Source organism: Coregonus lavaretus, assembly GCF_964263955.1.
Source record: "Coregonus lavaretus genome assembly, chromosome: 16".
NCBI lineage: Eukaryota > Metazoa > Chordata > Actinopteri > Salmoniformes > Salmonidae > Coregonus > Coregonus lavaretus.
The window spans coordinates 12,274,782-12,291,256 of record NC_140003.1 but is presented as its reverse complement, the minus strand read 5'-3'; the positions used below and the strand labels follow the sequence as shown (position 1 = coordinate 12,291,256).

Below are 16,475 nucleotides of genomic sequence, written 5' to 3'. Positions count from 1 at the left end.
AAATTATCTGGCCAGGTTTTGTAACGTTTTGTCACTCATTTTGTGGCACAGTCTCTCCATGGATTACTCTCCAAGCAGCCAGAAGACAGTAGCCAGGCAGCATGCACTTGCAAAAAAAAAAAAAAAACGTGCAACAGATTGGTTAGTGAAACGCACACTCTGCCCTTTGATTGGACCAGCAAACTGTCAATCAACACCGAGTTCGGGTGAGCTAGCGCAGTGGTTCTCTAAGTAGGGAGAGGTTTTGGGGGGTCGCAAGTGTGAAACTGAATGGGATTTTTATTTTATTTTTCATACATATTTTAATACATATAGCCTACCATTTGTATTATTTTTAATATATATATACCTTTGCCTATTTAATCTGTTTTCTAGTATAGGTCTATGGTATTGCATCAAATGATTGTCTCGAAACATTTCATCTGTGCTTCAGAACCAAAAAGTTGCACATCTTGACTGTTGACCAATCAGTCATCAGCATTGGCGCGCAAAGGCGGGCTCACATATCCAGATTAGTGACCAGAAAGTACTTGCTTAATTTTCTCCGGTTTTGCCTGGCAAAAACAAAGTACTTTTATATTATCCATATAAAATACTGTTTAGCAATCTGCTACAGACGCATCCACAACAATAATAGGCTACTTGGCAATTTGATTGATAATTGTTATATTTCAGATAGGCCGAGTGTGGGTGGCTACTTGCTATATGACTAAAGATAGCTGTAACATCGTACTGCCTTCAATATTATGGGATGAAGATGTAACATTCAGGCGAATTAATTACAGTATTTGTGAGGAAGAAAGGGCTACACAGTTGGCGAGTGATGGCGCGCGGTGCAGACAGAACATGCTTTCCATCCGATCCTTCAACCTCTGCTGCTTGCATGTACCGTAGGATTCTGCTTGCTCTGGACTCCAGAGAAATGACATGATATCCCTACTTGATATTGGCTGCTAACATGAATGGCTTTCAGCTAAAAATGCAGTTGTAAAAACATGGTTTATTTCATTATCTTCAGTTTTGAAAATGCATTGCCGTTTAAGGCTGTAATGACTGGCTACATTTGCACAGCCATTATACGCGCCTGTTTGCAAGCTTTGAACCACTCCTTTTTGGGAGTCGCAAGCCAACAGATTTCTGATTTGCTGTAAATTGGATTGGGTTCAGCGCAAACATCCAAATTGTAGGGGGAGAGGATTGCCATAAATAAATATGCAGCTCCAAAAATTGCTTGGTGATGAAGAATATTAACTGTTTTAGTTTGCAAGCTTACCAGCTATGGGGCATCAAGCAACAATTACTAGCACAGGCCTACTGGTCTTTTGGCATGTCAAAATTGCTTGAAATTGATAATTTACTTATGAAGCTTGTATTTGAAATTTGTTGTTCAAATGAATTATTACGTAATCAAAATATGTTGTAGACAAAATAATGAAAATGGCTGTCTGGGAGCCTCAATAAATAGAAAAAGATTTGTAGTCAGTGTATATATATTTTTGTTTGTTTTACTTGACTTGCGCTTAGAATGCAGAACTTGGACTCGACTTGAGACTCAGACCTTGTGACTTGAGACTTGCGACTTGCTTGTGACTCGAATAATAGTGACTTGATCCCACTTCTGCCTTACACACACACACACACACATAATTGTTACCTTTCTCACACACACACACATTGGTGTTATCAATGGGCTACTGTCTGGCAAATACAGTGCATTCGGAAAGTATTCAGACCCCTTTACTTTTTCCACAATTTGTTACGTTACAACCTTATTCTAGAATGGATTAAATAAATACAATTCCTCATCAATCTACACACAATGCCCCATTATGACAAAGCGAAAACAGAAAATACCTTATTTACTTAAGTATTCAGACCCTTTGCTATGAGACTCGAAATTGAGCTCAGGTGCATCCTGTTTTCATTGATCATCCTTGAGATGTTTCTACAACTTGATTGGAGTCCACCTCTGGTGAATTTAATTGATTGGACTAGATAAGATTCCATAGTTGACAGTGCATGTCAGAGCAAGAACCAAGCCATGAGGTCGAAGGAATTGTCCGTAGAGCTCCGAGACAGGATTGTGTCGAGGCACAGATCTGGGGAAGGGTACCAAAACATTTCTGCAGCGTTGAAGGTCCCCAAGAACACAGTGGCCTCCATCATTCTTAAATGGAAGAAGTTTGAAACCACCAAGACTCTTCCTAGAGCTGGCCGCCCAGCCAAACTGAGCAATCGGGGGAGAAGGGCCTTGGTCAGAGAGGTGACCAAGAACCCGATGGTCACTCTGACAGAGCTCCAGAGTTCCTCTGTGGAGATGGGAGAACCTTCCAGAAGGACAACCATCTCTGCAGCACTCCACCAATCAGGCCTTTATGGTAGAGTGGCCAGACGGAAGCCACTCCTCAGTAAAAGGCACATGACAGCCCGCTTGGAGTTTGCCAAAAGGCACCTAAAGACTCTCTCAGACCATGAAAAACAAGATTATAATTTGGCCTGAATGCTAAGCGTCACAACCCGTTTTTTGGCGGCAGAGACTGGGAGACTAGTCAGGATCAAGGGGATAAATTAACGGAGCAAAGTTCTAGAGCGCTCAGGACCTCAGACTGGGATGAAGGTTCACCTTTCAACAGGACAACGACCCTAAGCACACAGCCAAGACAACGCAAGAGTTGCTTCGGGACAAGTCTCTGAATGTCCTTGAGTGGCCCAGCCAGATCCCGGACATGAACCCAATCGAACATTTCTGGAGAGACCTGAAAATAGCTGTGCAGTGACGTTCCCCATCCAACCTGACTGATCTGCAGAGAAAAATGGGAGAAACTCCCCAAATACAGTTGTGCCAAGCTTGTAGCGTCATACCCAAGAAGACTCGAGGCTGTAATTGCTGCCAAAAGTGCTTCAACAAAGTACTGAGTAAAGGGTCTAAATACTTATGTAAATTATATATTTATATTATTTTATTTTTTATACATTTGCTAAAATTTCTGAAAACCTGTTTTCGCTTTGTCACAATTGCATCCATTTTAGAATAAGGCTGTAACGTAACAAAATGTGGAAAAAGTAATGGGGTCTGAATAATTTCCGAATGCAATGTGTGATTTGATAGTCATGCAAATATTGGAAAGCAAACCTTTTGTTTTCTGACTTCATATTCTCTTTGGTCGTGTTAGGTCCGAGAAAGATTCCTCAAAGACTCTGCATTCGAAGACGTGACTCTGGAGTCTGAGAGGAAAAGGATATTCAAGGACTTCATACATGTCTTAGAGGTAAGGCTCATATAACTCTGGTAACCTCTGTGGGGAAATAAGTACCCCAACAATGTCAGTGGTAGCATCCCAAATGGCACCCTGTTCCCTATATTGTGCACTACCAGGGCCCATATAGCTCTGGTCAAAAGTAGTGCACTATATACGGAATAGGGTGCCATTTGGGACACAACCAGTGTCACAACATACAGAACACCAACCTGACTGCTGTTTCTTCTCCTCACAGCACGAGTGCCAGCATCATCACTCCAAGACCAAAAAACACTCCAAGAAGTCCAAGAAGCACCACAGGAAGCGCTCCCGCTCTCGAACGGTTAGTAGTTGGCCCCGACACTGCACAACCCAAGACACCTCTGCTGCCTTTATTACTGCATCTCAAATGGCACCCTATTCCCTAGATAGTGCACTACTTTTTGACCAGAGCCGTACAGTTTATAGGGAATAGGGTGCCATTTGGGATTCCGCCTACATTTGTATCAGCATGGCACCTCACTAGACAAACCCTCCTACTACATCGCACACTTCTCTTCTCTCTGCAGGGCTCAGAGTCTGAAGGTGAAGACGATTATCACACCAAGAAGAAGAAGCGCTCACAGTCCAAGTCCCCGTCCGAGCGCTCCTCCAGCGGGGAATCTGGTCAGTGGTTTTCCTATGTATAATCCCTTTGTTTATTCTTTTTATCATCACAATTTAAAACTTGAATGATAATTGTGATATAAGGATAATGATCGTGTATGATGAAAAAGTATTTTCTGCTGATAGGAATGTATTGTACCAATAACCTTGACTAGAAGTTATAAAATGAAATACAAATGTATCACTGACATCCCTCTCCATTCGGTCAACAGACAGAAGTTATAAGAAGTCCAAGAAGCACAAGAAGAAGGGGAAGAAGAGGCGTCACAAGTCGGTAGGTTCTCAGGACGGAAGTATCTTTACGGAGGAATGTTTGGGCCACTCTGGAAAGAATGTGAAGCCAAATGGCGGACCGTGCACTTATTCTTTTGACCCGGTCTTTCAGCAATCTCCTGAATCTGAAGGCGAACGGAAAGAGAAGGGAGGAAGAGAGCGGGACGGCAAGCGGGAGAAGGACCAGGAGAAAGAGAAGGAGAACGACAAGTCCCGGGGGAAGAGTCGCTCCGAATCCAAGCAGAAGTCACCTAAAAGGAAATCTACCAAGGAGGAGGTGAGTCGTACCATTCCGGTCACTAAACCTAGCCATGCATCTGGGCTTTTAAGGCTTTAAAATAGAGAAATACTCCATGCCTGTACACAGCAGTTGTATCCATGAATTTTGTCTCATCCTAGTCCCAGTGAGGTGTTTACTGTTCTGTTTCCTAGTGCAGGGGTCCCCAATAACATTCAGCCTTGGGCTGATTTTTCCTTGAGCGGATGGTCGTGGTGCCGGAAGATAGTTCTAATACTTTGTACACTGCAAATTGACCGCAAGAATCCCAAACAGATATGGTATTTCACCAAAACGCAATCATTTCAAACCTTGATTACATTGTGATATGATCACATATGCCTTTATGCTGGGGAATCCTGGTGATTTTACAGTCTTATGTCCAACAACAAAAAACGATTTAAAGTGACTCCAGTTCTGGATTTGCTGGAACCCAACTTGCTGTGGCTATTGATACAGAATCTTATTTTTATTTTTTTTCAGAGCTGCTGCCCACTCTGTTGTCTACCTAGCTTCTGCTCAGTGCTTCAGCTCCCACGTCCCCCTTCTTAACATGGAGGGGAAAACTTCATGTAATACACTAAAGAGTATAGATACGGTCGACATGTTTGAACAGTGCATTCCATGCCTGGAGTGATTTCATGTAATTTTTTTAAGGAAGGGTGTAAGGCTGCCTTCAGCTTTCATGTTGTACACAAAATACATGATCGACATGTTGGTACAAACATCGTTGTCTGTTGTAACAGTATATTTAGGCAAGCAAGAGGCATACAGGCAGTCAAAATAGTGATTCTTTACTCATTATCATTGGCGGCTAGCTCTTTTTTTATAGCAACTCACGCTACTATATGGCAGCATGAAGATTATCATCACAAATAGGGACGATAGCGCAACGCCAAACGAACTCGCGCAGTGTCAGACTCTGGTTATCGGTCCGGATACACATGCTCGGGTTGCCTAGGACGTTTGGCTTCCCAGACGTGGAACAGCTAGGTAGCTTAATCATGCTGTACTTGCATGATCATTGAGAAGCGAATTAGCAGTTTGTGTGTGGTTAAAACGCAGATAGTTTTTTGCCCCAATGCAAAACTCAAGTGAGGAGTTGTTTTTACAGGAACTGTGGTTAGTGGCTATGATATGGCAGCAACTATAAAGATTAGCCTACATCACACAAAATGCTGCTTGTTTTTGCTCCAATGCAATGTGTAGGGACTTTGTCCTGCTTGTGCAACTGCAATATCCGTTACAACAGACACAGAAGGTTGTATACTTTATAGACTTCAACAAATATTTTGGAGAATGTTCGTTCAAATCGCCGCAGGTTTTTTTTATTTCAGCTGTTTAGAAATATGAGGCAGAGAGGCTAGATCATGCAGAGGTTTCCGGAGGGCATGTCTTAGAGGTAAGACAGCCTTTTTTCAGGGCTCAGAACTTTTGGGGGGCAGATAAAACCACCGGTGGGCCGTTTGTTCGGGGACCCTGTCCTAGTGCATCCCAAATGTCACTCTACTACTTTTGACCAGAGCCATATGTATGCGTAAGATCCTGATCAAAAGTAGTGCATTAAATAGGGAAAAGGGTGCCATCTGGGAAGCATCCCTAGTAAAATTAGTAAAATAGAAGTAGTGCTGAGCGATTAGTGCTTTTTGAGGTCGGTTCGGTTTCTGTTCGATTATTAAAAAAAAAAAAAAACACGGATTTAGACATTAAATGCACTATACATTATGTGGGTTGAATCCTGTAACAACATAGAATAAAACAATTAATAAAAGTCCTATGATGGTAGTGACTGTCCATTACTGCTTATCACTTATCACACCTGTGAGGGGAACGGCACCTCCGTATCTTCAGGCTCTGATCAGTCCCTACACCCAAACGAGGGCATTGCGTTCATCCACCTCTGGCCTGCTGGCCCCCCTACCTCTGCGGAAGCACAGTCAAAACTGTTCGCTGCTCTGGCACCCCAATGGTGGAACAAGCTCCCTCACGACGCCAGGACAGCGGAGTCACTCACCACCTTCCGGAGACACTTGAAACCCCACCTCTTTAAGGAATACCTGGGATAGGATAAAGTAATCCTTCTACCCCCCCCCCCCCCCCCCCCCCCCCCCAAAAAAAAAATAACATATTGTAAAGTGGTTATCCCACTGGCTATAAGGTGAATGCACCAATTTGTAAGTCGCTCTGGATAAGAGCGTCTGCTAAATGACATAAATGTAAATGTTAACCATTTATTCACATTACATTTGTTTTATTTGATGACTATTATTTCATTCTAAGTCATCTCATCTCTATAGAGCTGCTTCCTATGCTGTCTGACAAAATCACTATTTTGTAGTTATTTAAAGTAAATAAGGCATACTTTTACGACTGCTGAATACCAACTATCAATCACTTAGATCATGTATTTTCAGGCTCGCGAAGCAACTGCTCTCTATCCCTCTCGATTGCGTGTTCCGAACAAAATGGAATTCAAATGTCGGTGTCGGTCAATTAGTTGTTTAAAAAAAACTATGTAATTTCGGTTTATCGCTCAGCACTACCTAGAAGTCACCAGTGTTGTTGGAAAATGTGGGTTTTGATGTCTTGTCTTTGTTGTGTAGGGTGGCTGGGACACATCAGGCAGCGAGCTGAGTGAAGGAGAGCTGGAGAAGAGGAGGAGAACTCTACTGGAACAGCTGGATGCTCCTTGATCCACTTTTTTCCTCATGCTGTCTATTCCCTTCATCCAACATGCATTCCCCTCCCAGTGCTTATTTTTCAGCGTAATGCCACACATGCTTGGACTTAAGGTTACACAATTCCGGTAACTTTCCCAAAATTCATGTTTCCCAGAAATCCCGGTTGGAAGAATTGTGTAATTCCTGTCAATTTTGGGAAAGTTACCGGAATTCTGCAACCCTGTTTGGACTGTGTGTGAACTACCCCCCTTTATGTTTAGTAAAATGTGAATGAACCAGCCACACTGGCACTAGAATGCTTGGTAAATATTTGCTCTGTTTTCTTACGTTATGGGAAGTGGTCACAGGCTGAGTTGTGAGTGACTACTTTGATGTCAGAAGAAGGTCAACTGTGTGGACATTTAGTGACACACTTAAGCCTTTTGTTGCCTTTGATAATGTTTTCTCACTAGCTATTTCATTTTATTCGTTTGTAGTCGTATGTTGTTTTTCTTTGCTACTAGTTTGATATCGGAATAGATTCAAAGTGCATCTTAATGCCATGCTCTTTACTGGGACTGCCTTGCAGTACTCAGAAATTGCACTATTTATTCCCTTTCTAGTGCATTACTTTTGACCAGGGCCCCCAAAGTAAAAAACAAAAACAAAAAAGTGTTTAATTTAGGAAATATGTTCACAAAGTATTCCCACAAAAAAAGAGAGATGTGATTGTGTCTCAATGTAATCAAGGTATTAAATTATTTTCAAATACAATCAATTTTAGTGCTTAGTTGTGGTCAAATTTGCAGTGTACAAATTATAATTATATTCCGGACCCCCAACCATCCGCTCCGACAAAGATCGGCCCACAGCTGAATCTAGTTGCCTACCCCTGCCTTGGACTGATGTTGAACTCTTTGGCAAAGGTGCACGTCTAGACTGAAGTATCAATGCTTTCTTTATGTTCTGTAATGTCAGAACTGGTAAATGTCTCTCTGAAACAATACATTTTTAAATACATTTGTATGGTATTTCTAGGATTGGTTCAATTGATTTTCATTAGAGGAATTGTGAATGTCCTCATGGCATGATCTATAAATGTAATAAAATACAGTTTACATGAATTTGTTTATCTTCATGTACCGTCACCATAGATTGGAGCTCATTATCTATTTTTTTTTTTACATGTGACCTCTCTGTTATGAGTGCCTCTTGTTCACTAGGCTTAGTAGCCTTGTGCCGTTTCCTGTGGATCAGTGAAATGCTAGGCAGGCTGTAAGTAATAATTGCTACTGAAAGAGGGAGTGCCAAAACAACGTGGCTCAGGACAATCTAGATTAAGCTCCAATAACATCAGCAGAGCTGTGGCACGGTGGCCAAAGACCTCCAGAAGTGGCAAACCCAAACCTTTGTTGCTGCCCTATTCCCCAGCCTGCCAGACAGGGATGAGTGAGTGAGTAATGCTTTCCACTGTTTACATACACAGAGATGACTAATATATTAATATGCCATTTAGCAGACGCTTTTATCCAAAGCGACTTACAGTCATGCGTGCATACATTTTTGTGTATGGGTGGTCCCGGGGATCAAACCCACTACCTTGGCGTTACAAGCGCCGTGCTCTACCAGCTGAGCTACAGAGGACCTGTTTTTATATCAATGCATATCAATGCAAAGAACCTGAGTGAATCTGAACAGCTGTCGGCTAAATGAATGAGGAAGAATAGCATTGAAATAAAGATACAGGCATTATAATTGTGTAAATAGTTTATTTGATCATATCCAGAACTCAGTCTAACTTTAACAAAATGTTATTTTAAAAGTATTTTGTAATAAGCACACAATGCCTAAAATACATTTCTGAAGAAAAAAAAATCATGCCACTATTATCCAGTCTAATGAGTGAAGCTGATGAGTGGTCAAAAGTTCACATAGGAAGTATAGAGATGAGTGGATCATTGCACATGCTATAATGTGGACATTTATGGTCCCAAGACCACAGGAAGCTTCTCTGAACGTCTATGGGTTATGGCCCAAATGACTCCCTATATAGGGCATAACTTTTTACCTTTTTGACCAGGGCCCATAGGGTCAAAAGTAGTGCACTAGATGGGGAATAGGGTGCCATTTGGGACGCACATTAATCGAATGCCTCTTTTACTGTCAGGCAAGTGTGACACCAGGTTATTCTGCTTCACACAATTGATCTGTTCTGTTAAAGTGAAGCCAGATTTGTTTTTTTTCGGCTTAATTAAATATACAAAATGGACAAACCTATAAGTTAAAATAACATTCAAATGTTATAGCACATGGCGATGCACATTTTGTTTTAAACAATATGTACAATAGTAACCTTATGATAATGAGTGGATTAAGAAGTAAAAAACAATGCAACAATTTTTGTAGCAAAATATCTGTACATTTACAAAACCTTTTTTTGCGTTGTGTACTTTTTGTTTGTTCTGCCATTTTTTTATATAACTAGCTAAACACTTAAAAAACGACCGGCGCTCACGCCAAAGTGGGTCACATGAGCAAAATTGAATGCATACCGTTTTCAGTGGTTAAATACTATACATTAAATGTACAATAATAGTGAGTAGACAGCCTAGAGATTCATTAGCCGATTGCAGCTTTCAGAGTAAAAAAAAAGAAACTTGGAATCCAGTTTCCATGACAAGCTCTTCAAGTAGCCTAAAGTGCCTTCCTTGCAGCCGCTACACTTGACTGGAAGTGTATCTGCTGAGAAGTCTTTGTTTTTAGCACCTTTCCTATTCGCTCTGAGTCAATTGTGGCTCTAGCTCTGGTCTGGGGTGTCGTTCGGCTGTGCTCTCGCAATCGAACGACCGAATGACTTCCTGGACCAGAGCTATTGTGGCTCAAGAGCCCCACCAACCACTTAACAGCATTGCATTTGAATGGCACTTGAGGTCTACATGAGCAGACAATGTAGTTCTATCTAGATAGAGCTAATAATTCATGGCTTGGTCCACTAACCATGTTAACACTGATGAATGAGATGTTAATACCGTAATAACTTTAATATGGAGGCCTAGCTATATATACAATTCACATTAGCCTGGTCTCGTTTTGAGAGAGCCATACCTCGCTGAGCTATATCTTTGATATGATTTCTTTAACTGTGGTCATACGTTGGTGTACATAAGTCTACCTGATACTTGCTTAAGTACTTTCATTGAGCATATTAGTTTTGGATCACTGGTTCATATTATTAACCTAAGACATGTCCCCTTTAATAAGGTCATTAGCCCTTTAGTAACGATGGAAAAGCTAATACGTTTTTTTAAAAGTGCCACTCGAGGACATTGTTGGAATTCCAAGAGCAATGGCAGTAGCACCAGGAATGTAATAAGATACTAGCTATTGAATATCATATTCATCACCTGTGGCGGAATACTATTTGACAGCTAACGCCTTGAACACACCTACAGCATCAATGCGCAAAATGGTATGCAGCATCATCTGGATATGTGTGCAACAAAAGTTCAACATTCACACTGCTACCATTTCTGTCAAGCCATCTACACATACAATTTGATGCATACGTTTGATTTATCCGACGTATGCACCACACAGAACGCACTGCAACGCAATGCAGCAAGGCAAACGCAGCGTTCCATTGGAAATGAATGTACTTCTGGTGTACCAAAACGCAATGACGCTGTAGGTGTGACCGAGGCATAAGGGAACAGTGTCACATATACATTCTACACTTTTTTCAGGAAAAATTTCTTCCAGGAATTACCCCTACAGACATCTGTGTCCAGTTTTACACATCAAAGGAAAATACAATTAAAGCCAGGTCAAGTTGTATTGCTTGAAGTAATAAAAAATAAACAAAACAACTGAAAAGTTGTTTCAGGCACTTGGCTTGTCTAAGGTTCCCTATAACTGGCCTTTCAGACCCATCCATCCATCTTTCTTTCAGTCCATCTCTTTCTGTCCATCCATCTCTTTCAATCCAGAGTGAGAGGCTGCTACATTCTCCACATCACTCCCCCTCTCATACCCCCTCCCCTAGCACATGCACTGTTCCCTCGTCACATGACCACTTCAGTGTTGTTGACCGGCCGCAAGTTCTGGTCGTCAAAGCGCCTTCTGACGCTCCTCCTCACCGCGTCGGCTCGCCTGTAAGGCTGATTTCGAAGATCTGGGATGGAGGGACGAAGGGGGGGGGGGGAGAGGGGGATGGATAAAAGAGGTGTCAGTCAACATAACAGGGCCTTCAGATGAGCACAGAGGCTGGTTGTGTTGGCAGCCAATCAGGCAAAGCAGCTTGAGTTCTACAGAAACATTCCCCTTCAGTTCACTTCTCTAAATGGAAGACAAAAACAGGCCCACAGAAAATGCCTTATTGATTTGACATTTTTCATATTTACTAGTCCTTCTGTCACTATCGATAAAAAACACAAGCTATGGACAGGTGCCCCCCAATACTTTCCCCCCCAAAAAATATACAACATTTTCCCATGTTTAACAATCAGGGGGAAAAAAGGGAAAGTAATAATTTCCCATAAAGGGCATTTTACACTGAATTTGCATTCTTTGATTTTAGACATGCAACATTTGTCTATAACTTTATTAGGAAATGGAGGGTGAACAGAAAGGAGGGAGGGGGACCAACACAGGCAGTCTAGTACGAAGTAGAGAAAGCCCTCAGCGGTAGGTAACTTAAGGGAAGGGAGGTAAAAAAAGAGATGCTTGCCAGGTCTGGGACACATCCATCACCACAGGGGTGCTATTGGAGGAATTCCTTACCCTCGAGTGGACATTGGGAAATTTAGTAATGTTATTCTTCTTTAGGGCTGGATGGATGAAGAGAAGACAAAATGGAGGTTAAAGAAGCAGGGTGACCAGAGGGGTGTTTTCACAGTGGCCTTGTGAGCGAGCAAAGCGGCAAATGGGAGGGCAGAGGTCAGGGGACAGGAAAGGACAGGGCAGGACTAAGGTGTTAGAGGGGCAGAGCTTACTAAGATATGCTGTTAATTGATACTGCAGGCACAAAGGAAGAGCAAATCAAAGTGTTTTTTCTCTCTCTGTTTATCTGTGTCTCAAAACCCAGGCTGCTTTCCAGAGTGACTACCAGCATGAGCAAATATAGCCAACCATCACATTTTGCACAAAGTTATCACAAACCAAACCGAAAATATTTGTTTTCAACATACAATAAAAAGTTTTATGTTGAATAGAACGCTGACCAAAAACCAAAGAACGGCATGCATTCAGCCAGCTACATGGGCATAGGATGTGAATTCAACTGTAATTTATGAAACATTTAGAAATACTGAGGCCTTTCCCTTTAAATTGCTCAACAGCAATTCAGGACATGTATCTGGCTGTATGTTAGTTGCACACAATGGAAATGAATGTGCAATCCAAGACCAATAACACGTGTCAGAAATTAATAATTCATGCGTCATGCAATATGTTAGAAAAGTGACAAGACAGACCACAGAAAGTCATGTGATACGAATATGATCCAGCACCAAAGAGTTTGAGCCAAGCACAAGGCAAGGGAAACTGTAGCTCTGGTCCAGGGCATTACGTGTAGCTTCAAGGCTCAGAATCAGCCACACATAATACCCTGGACCAGAGCTAGGGGAACTGGGAACAGAGGGTATTGTGGGTTTGAAGCAGGAGAAAGCCAGAGGCATGCAGGAACCCAACCAACAGCACAGTAATACATGAACACAACACTCAGTTTTCATGATAGACAGATGAACACACAAGCAAGGTATAATGCCACATCCATTTAAAAATAAGTCAAGACTATCAATACATCATAATTGACAATAAATTATTAATTATTATATAATTATAGGCAAATAATACTCTGCTATGCTGATTACAATACTGACTAGTATATGATATATACTAAAGCAGAACTATTACTATATAGCAAAACTACTGGCACTAATACTAGTCAACATAACATATAGCAGTGTAAACTTTTTGGGATGATAGCCAGTGAGATCCGTTGGGCTACGGCCTAGGATGCACTTCCTCTTTTTTAACAGTAGAGGGCGCTTACCTTACTTTCCCATTGACATGTACTCTACAATGCTGCTGTATTACTAGTACTGTACAGAATGAGACATGGTAGATTTCTAACCCATCTACCCATCTTACTCTTCTCAGGGCAAATGTCAACGGCCTGACTGACTGGCTGCTAGGAACATTTCTGTGACATTATGGTTTGCTATGGTTGATGATACAAATGGATGAGGTAGTACATATTTAACGGGGATGACTCGCTTCATGCAGGGTAACGGAGGGGACATCGGAGACTCCTCCCACAAACCCATTCCTCCCCATGCTAGAAGGGGCGGAGATAGTGACGCCGACACGCCACACACACACACACACACACACACGACTGACAGTGACACGCAGAGTGACAGAGTGAGAGGGAACACAACACACTGTGAGAGTACGGAGAAAGAGTGAGAGAAGAAGAACGAGAGCACTGAATTTACAGCAACCTTTCAGAGAGACAGTTCTAAGCTTTAGTAATGGTTCTCCTCATTGTGAGTGGGCTCGCAGAAGAACCGAGAGCCCCGTTTGGCTGTGCGGGCGGTAAAGGGCACTGTCTTCAGCACTGCATTGAAACAACAACAACAACTAAGACAAGACAGTAAGGAGTAGCACACATCTACAGGATTTTAGCACAGGTTAGCACCCTACAGCATTAGAAGACTGGCGCAGAGAGACATTAACACATTCTATAGAGGGTTACAGTCTAATCTAGGCCGTCAGGGCTGCTTAAGGTTGCAAAATTGCAGGAACTTTCCCCAAATTCCCAGGTTTTCCAGAAATCCCGTTTGGAGGATTCCTGGACTTCCTGCGTATCCCCTCCTGATTCCGGGAATCTTCCAACTGGGACTTCTGGAAAACCTGGGTATTTTGGGGAAATTACCTACATTTTGCGACCTTAGGGCTATTCAACTGTATCTTATGGAGCACCAATGTTAAAATGTTACAGGACAGGCTTTTAGCTTGTCAGTTAGAATACAGTTATGTTTGATTGTTATAGAGAATTAGTGTTAATAGTATTATATATGCCACACCACACAGAATGTAAATGGCCTAGGGTTGTATATGTCTTCTCTGTGTTGACTAAGGGTCTACAGTGGAATGGATGGGTCGTGTATTTTAATAAAGCAGATCAATACATGGGTTGCGTCCCAAATTGCACCCTATGCCCTGTATAGTGCCCAATAGGTCTCTGGTCAAACATAGTGCACTACATAGGGAATAGGGTGCCATTTGGGACGTAGCCATGGTGTCTGGTCTGGAGACTATACTCTAAGCCCGGCCCGTCTACACCACTAACTGTTACAAAGCTACGACAGATAGCAGACACCACTAACTGTTACAAAGCTACGACAGATAGCAGACACCACTAACTGTTGCAAAGCTACGACAGATAGCAGACACCACTAACTGTTACAAAGCTACGACAGATAGCAGACACCACTAACTGTTGCAAAGCTACGACAGATAGCAGATAATGATCCTACACACATTTGAGCCGGCTCCAAGTGTCTAGGTTAGGTTAGCTGGACAGTCAATGCATGTTTTTATCGTATGATTAAGGTTAAGTAAAGCCTTTGGATTGAATCATTGACAGTTCAATCTGTTCAATAGTTAAGAGGTACTTATTAGTGGTTTAGATACGCATTGTTAATGATTGAATGAGACTGGATTGGAGCACAGGAGAGGACCTGCATGTAGAGCGCCCAGTGTGTACGTTTGTGTCTTAACACTCTAGTGTACTAGAGCAGGGAGAGAGCTTCTTCTGCACACTGGAGGCCTGCCCGTGTGCGCATGAGTGTGTGTGTGTGTGTGTATACATGTGGATGCATGTGACGTATAAGTAAGGTGTGTGTGTGATTGTAGAACTGATGGTGATTGGCCCCGGTCCTCTTTACCGGTGATGATGTCCTCGATGGCTCCATCCTTGCCCTCGTAGACGTGGCGGCTGCCCGTATCCTTCACCTGCTTCTTCCTCAGCTCAGCTATCACCTCCTGCTGCTGACTCCTGCCCCTGGTGTTCTTATGGGAAGGAGACTGGTGGGGAGATCACACACACAGTCAAATCACAAGGCACCTTTATCAACTATTCAAACAGCATAGCGATGTCCCTGTGTGAATCTCCAACATTGTATTTCACACTGCTGTAAAAGCTTAGCTAGACGTCTACGTTCTAATGTGTCCATTGGAAAGGTTATACTGTATATATTATATATACTGTTTATATTTACTGGTTGGTTTACTAACTGTTTAAATGTACTGGTTATATACTGGCTGATACTGACTTGATGTGACACACTAGGTGTCTACAGTACCTAATATAGCTGCCCTGCCAGCAGGAGATTATCCTCCCATCGTTAGTCCTGGGGGATGAGGGGGTAGGAGAGGGGGAGGGAGGGAGAAGGAGAGGAGGGAGACGGGGTGGAAGGGGATGGAGGGAGAGAGATGCAGGAGGTAGGACAGCTTACCTTCTGGGAAGAGGGTGAGGAGGGAGAAGGAGAGAGGGGAGGGAGAAGAGAGGGGGAGGAAGGAGGGAGAACATACCTTATGGTCCTCCTGGTCCAGCATGGCCTCCTGCTCCAGAAGCTTCTCCATCATCATCTGCTCTGCTCTCTTCCTTTGCTCGTTGTCCTCCTCCGCTTGCTGACAGAACACACACACACACACACGTTTAGACAGAGGGCTCAAACACACTGCCGTACCAGCGCCCAGCGTAGTGTGTGGGTTTGGGACAGTCTGAGGGGTGTGTAAGAGAGGAACGTCAGTCTCACCCTGTAGGCCTTGACGAAGCGCACAAACACCGGGAAGAACACGGACGGGGGCGTCGTTTTGGAATTCTCGCCGAAGAATTTGACGGCCTCGTCGAAGGCGTCCTGTCAGAGACAAATAGCACATTTTGCATTCGTGATTTCCTTACAACGTTCTTTATCATCTGTCGATCATAAAGGTAATAGTTTGATAAAACATATAAACCTTTAAAGGGGCAATCTGGGATTGGTACATGCATATTTGGACTTTTGGGATAAATTACATATAACCATTGATTCTTGAAGAATCTAATTTATAAATGTCTTGTGAGCTTAGTTCAACAGTTGCTGTCTTAGTTGCGCATGAGATATTCAGCGAGGTGAGGTTTACCTGTGCGATCTTGGCGTCGTCCTGCAGCTTTTTGAGCTTGCCCTCGTTGTGTGTGATGAAGTCTTTGAGCATGGTGTTGTGACCGTGCATGCTGTATTCTCTCTTGGTCAGATCCATGCCCCGCTGGAGCTCCTTCACATCCAGCAGAACGTTCTCTAACGACACTGG

General features: G+C 42.7%; 2 protein-coding genes across 6 annotated transcripts in view; one reads left to right on the top strand and one right to left on the bottom strand.

The window, feature by feature from the left end:
* Positions 1–8,239, top strand: part of LOC311143717 (pre-mRNA-processing factor 40 homolog A-like) — a 37,205-nt gene extending 28,966 nt beyond the window's left edge. For 3 of the 5 annotated variants that reach the window (XM_084179589.1, XM_084179587.1, XM_084179588.1), the window contains 6 exons: positions 3,174–3,269; positions 3,496–3,582; positions 3,809–3,905; positions 4,118–4,179; positions 4,291–4,455; positions 7,059–8,239. In XM_084179589.1, the coding sequence (XP_084035715.1) occupies positions 3,174–3,269; positions 3,496–3,582; positions 3,809–3,905; positions 4,118–4,179; positions 4,291–4,455; positions 7,059–7,148 (597 nt within the window). In that variant the 3' untranslated portion in view covers positions 7,149–8,239. The remainder of the gene's footprint in view (positions 1–3,173; positions 3,270–3,495; positions 3,583–3,808; positions 3,906–4,117; positions 4,180–4,290; positions 4,456–7,058) is intronic. The other 2 variants (XR_014614438.1, XR_014614439.1) reach the window with 1 other exon arrangement.
* A 2,937-nt stretch (positions 8,240–11,176) lies between these two features.
* The window catches only part of LOC311143559 (formin-like protein 2), a gene marked incomplete at both ends in the record, with an annotated part of 73,593 nt that continues 68,294 nt past the window's right edge, over positions 11,177–16,475 (bottom strand). Inside the window, 5 exons of the mRNA XM_084179412.1 lie at positions 11,177–11,286; positions 15,068–15,206; positions 15,714–15,812; positions 15,941–16,042; positions 16,308–16,471. Coding sequence (XP_084035538.1) covers positions 11,177–11,286; positions 15,068–15,206; positions 15,714–15,812; positions 15,941–16,042; positions 16,308–16,471 — 614 coding nt within the window. The remainder of the gene's footprint in view (positions 11,287–15,067; positions 15,207–15,713; positions 15,813–15,940; positions 16,043–16,307; positions 16,472–16,475) is intronic.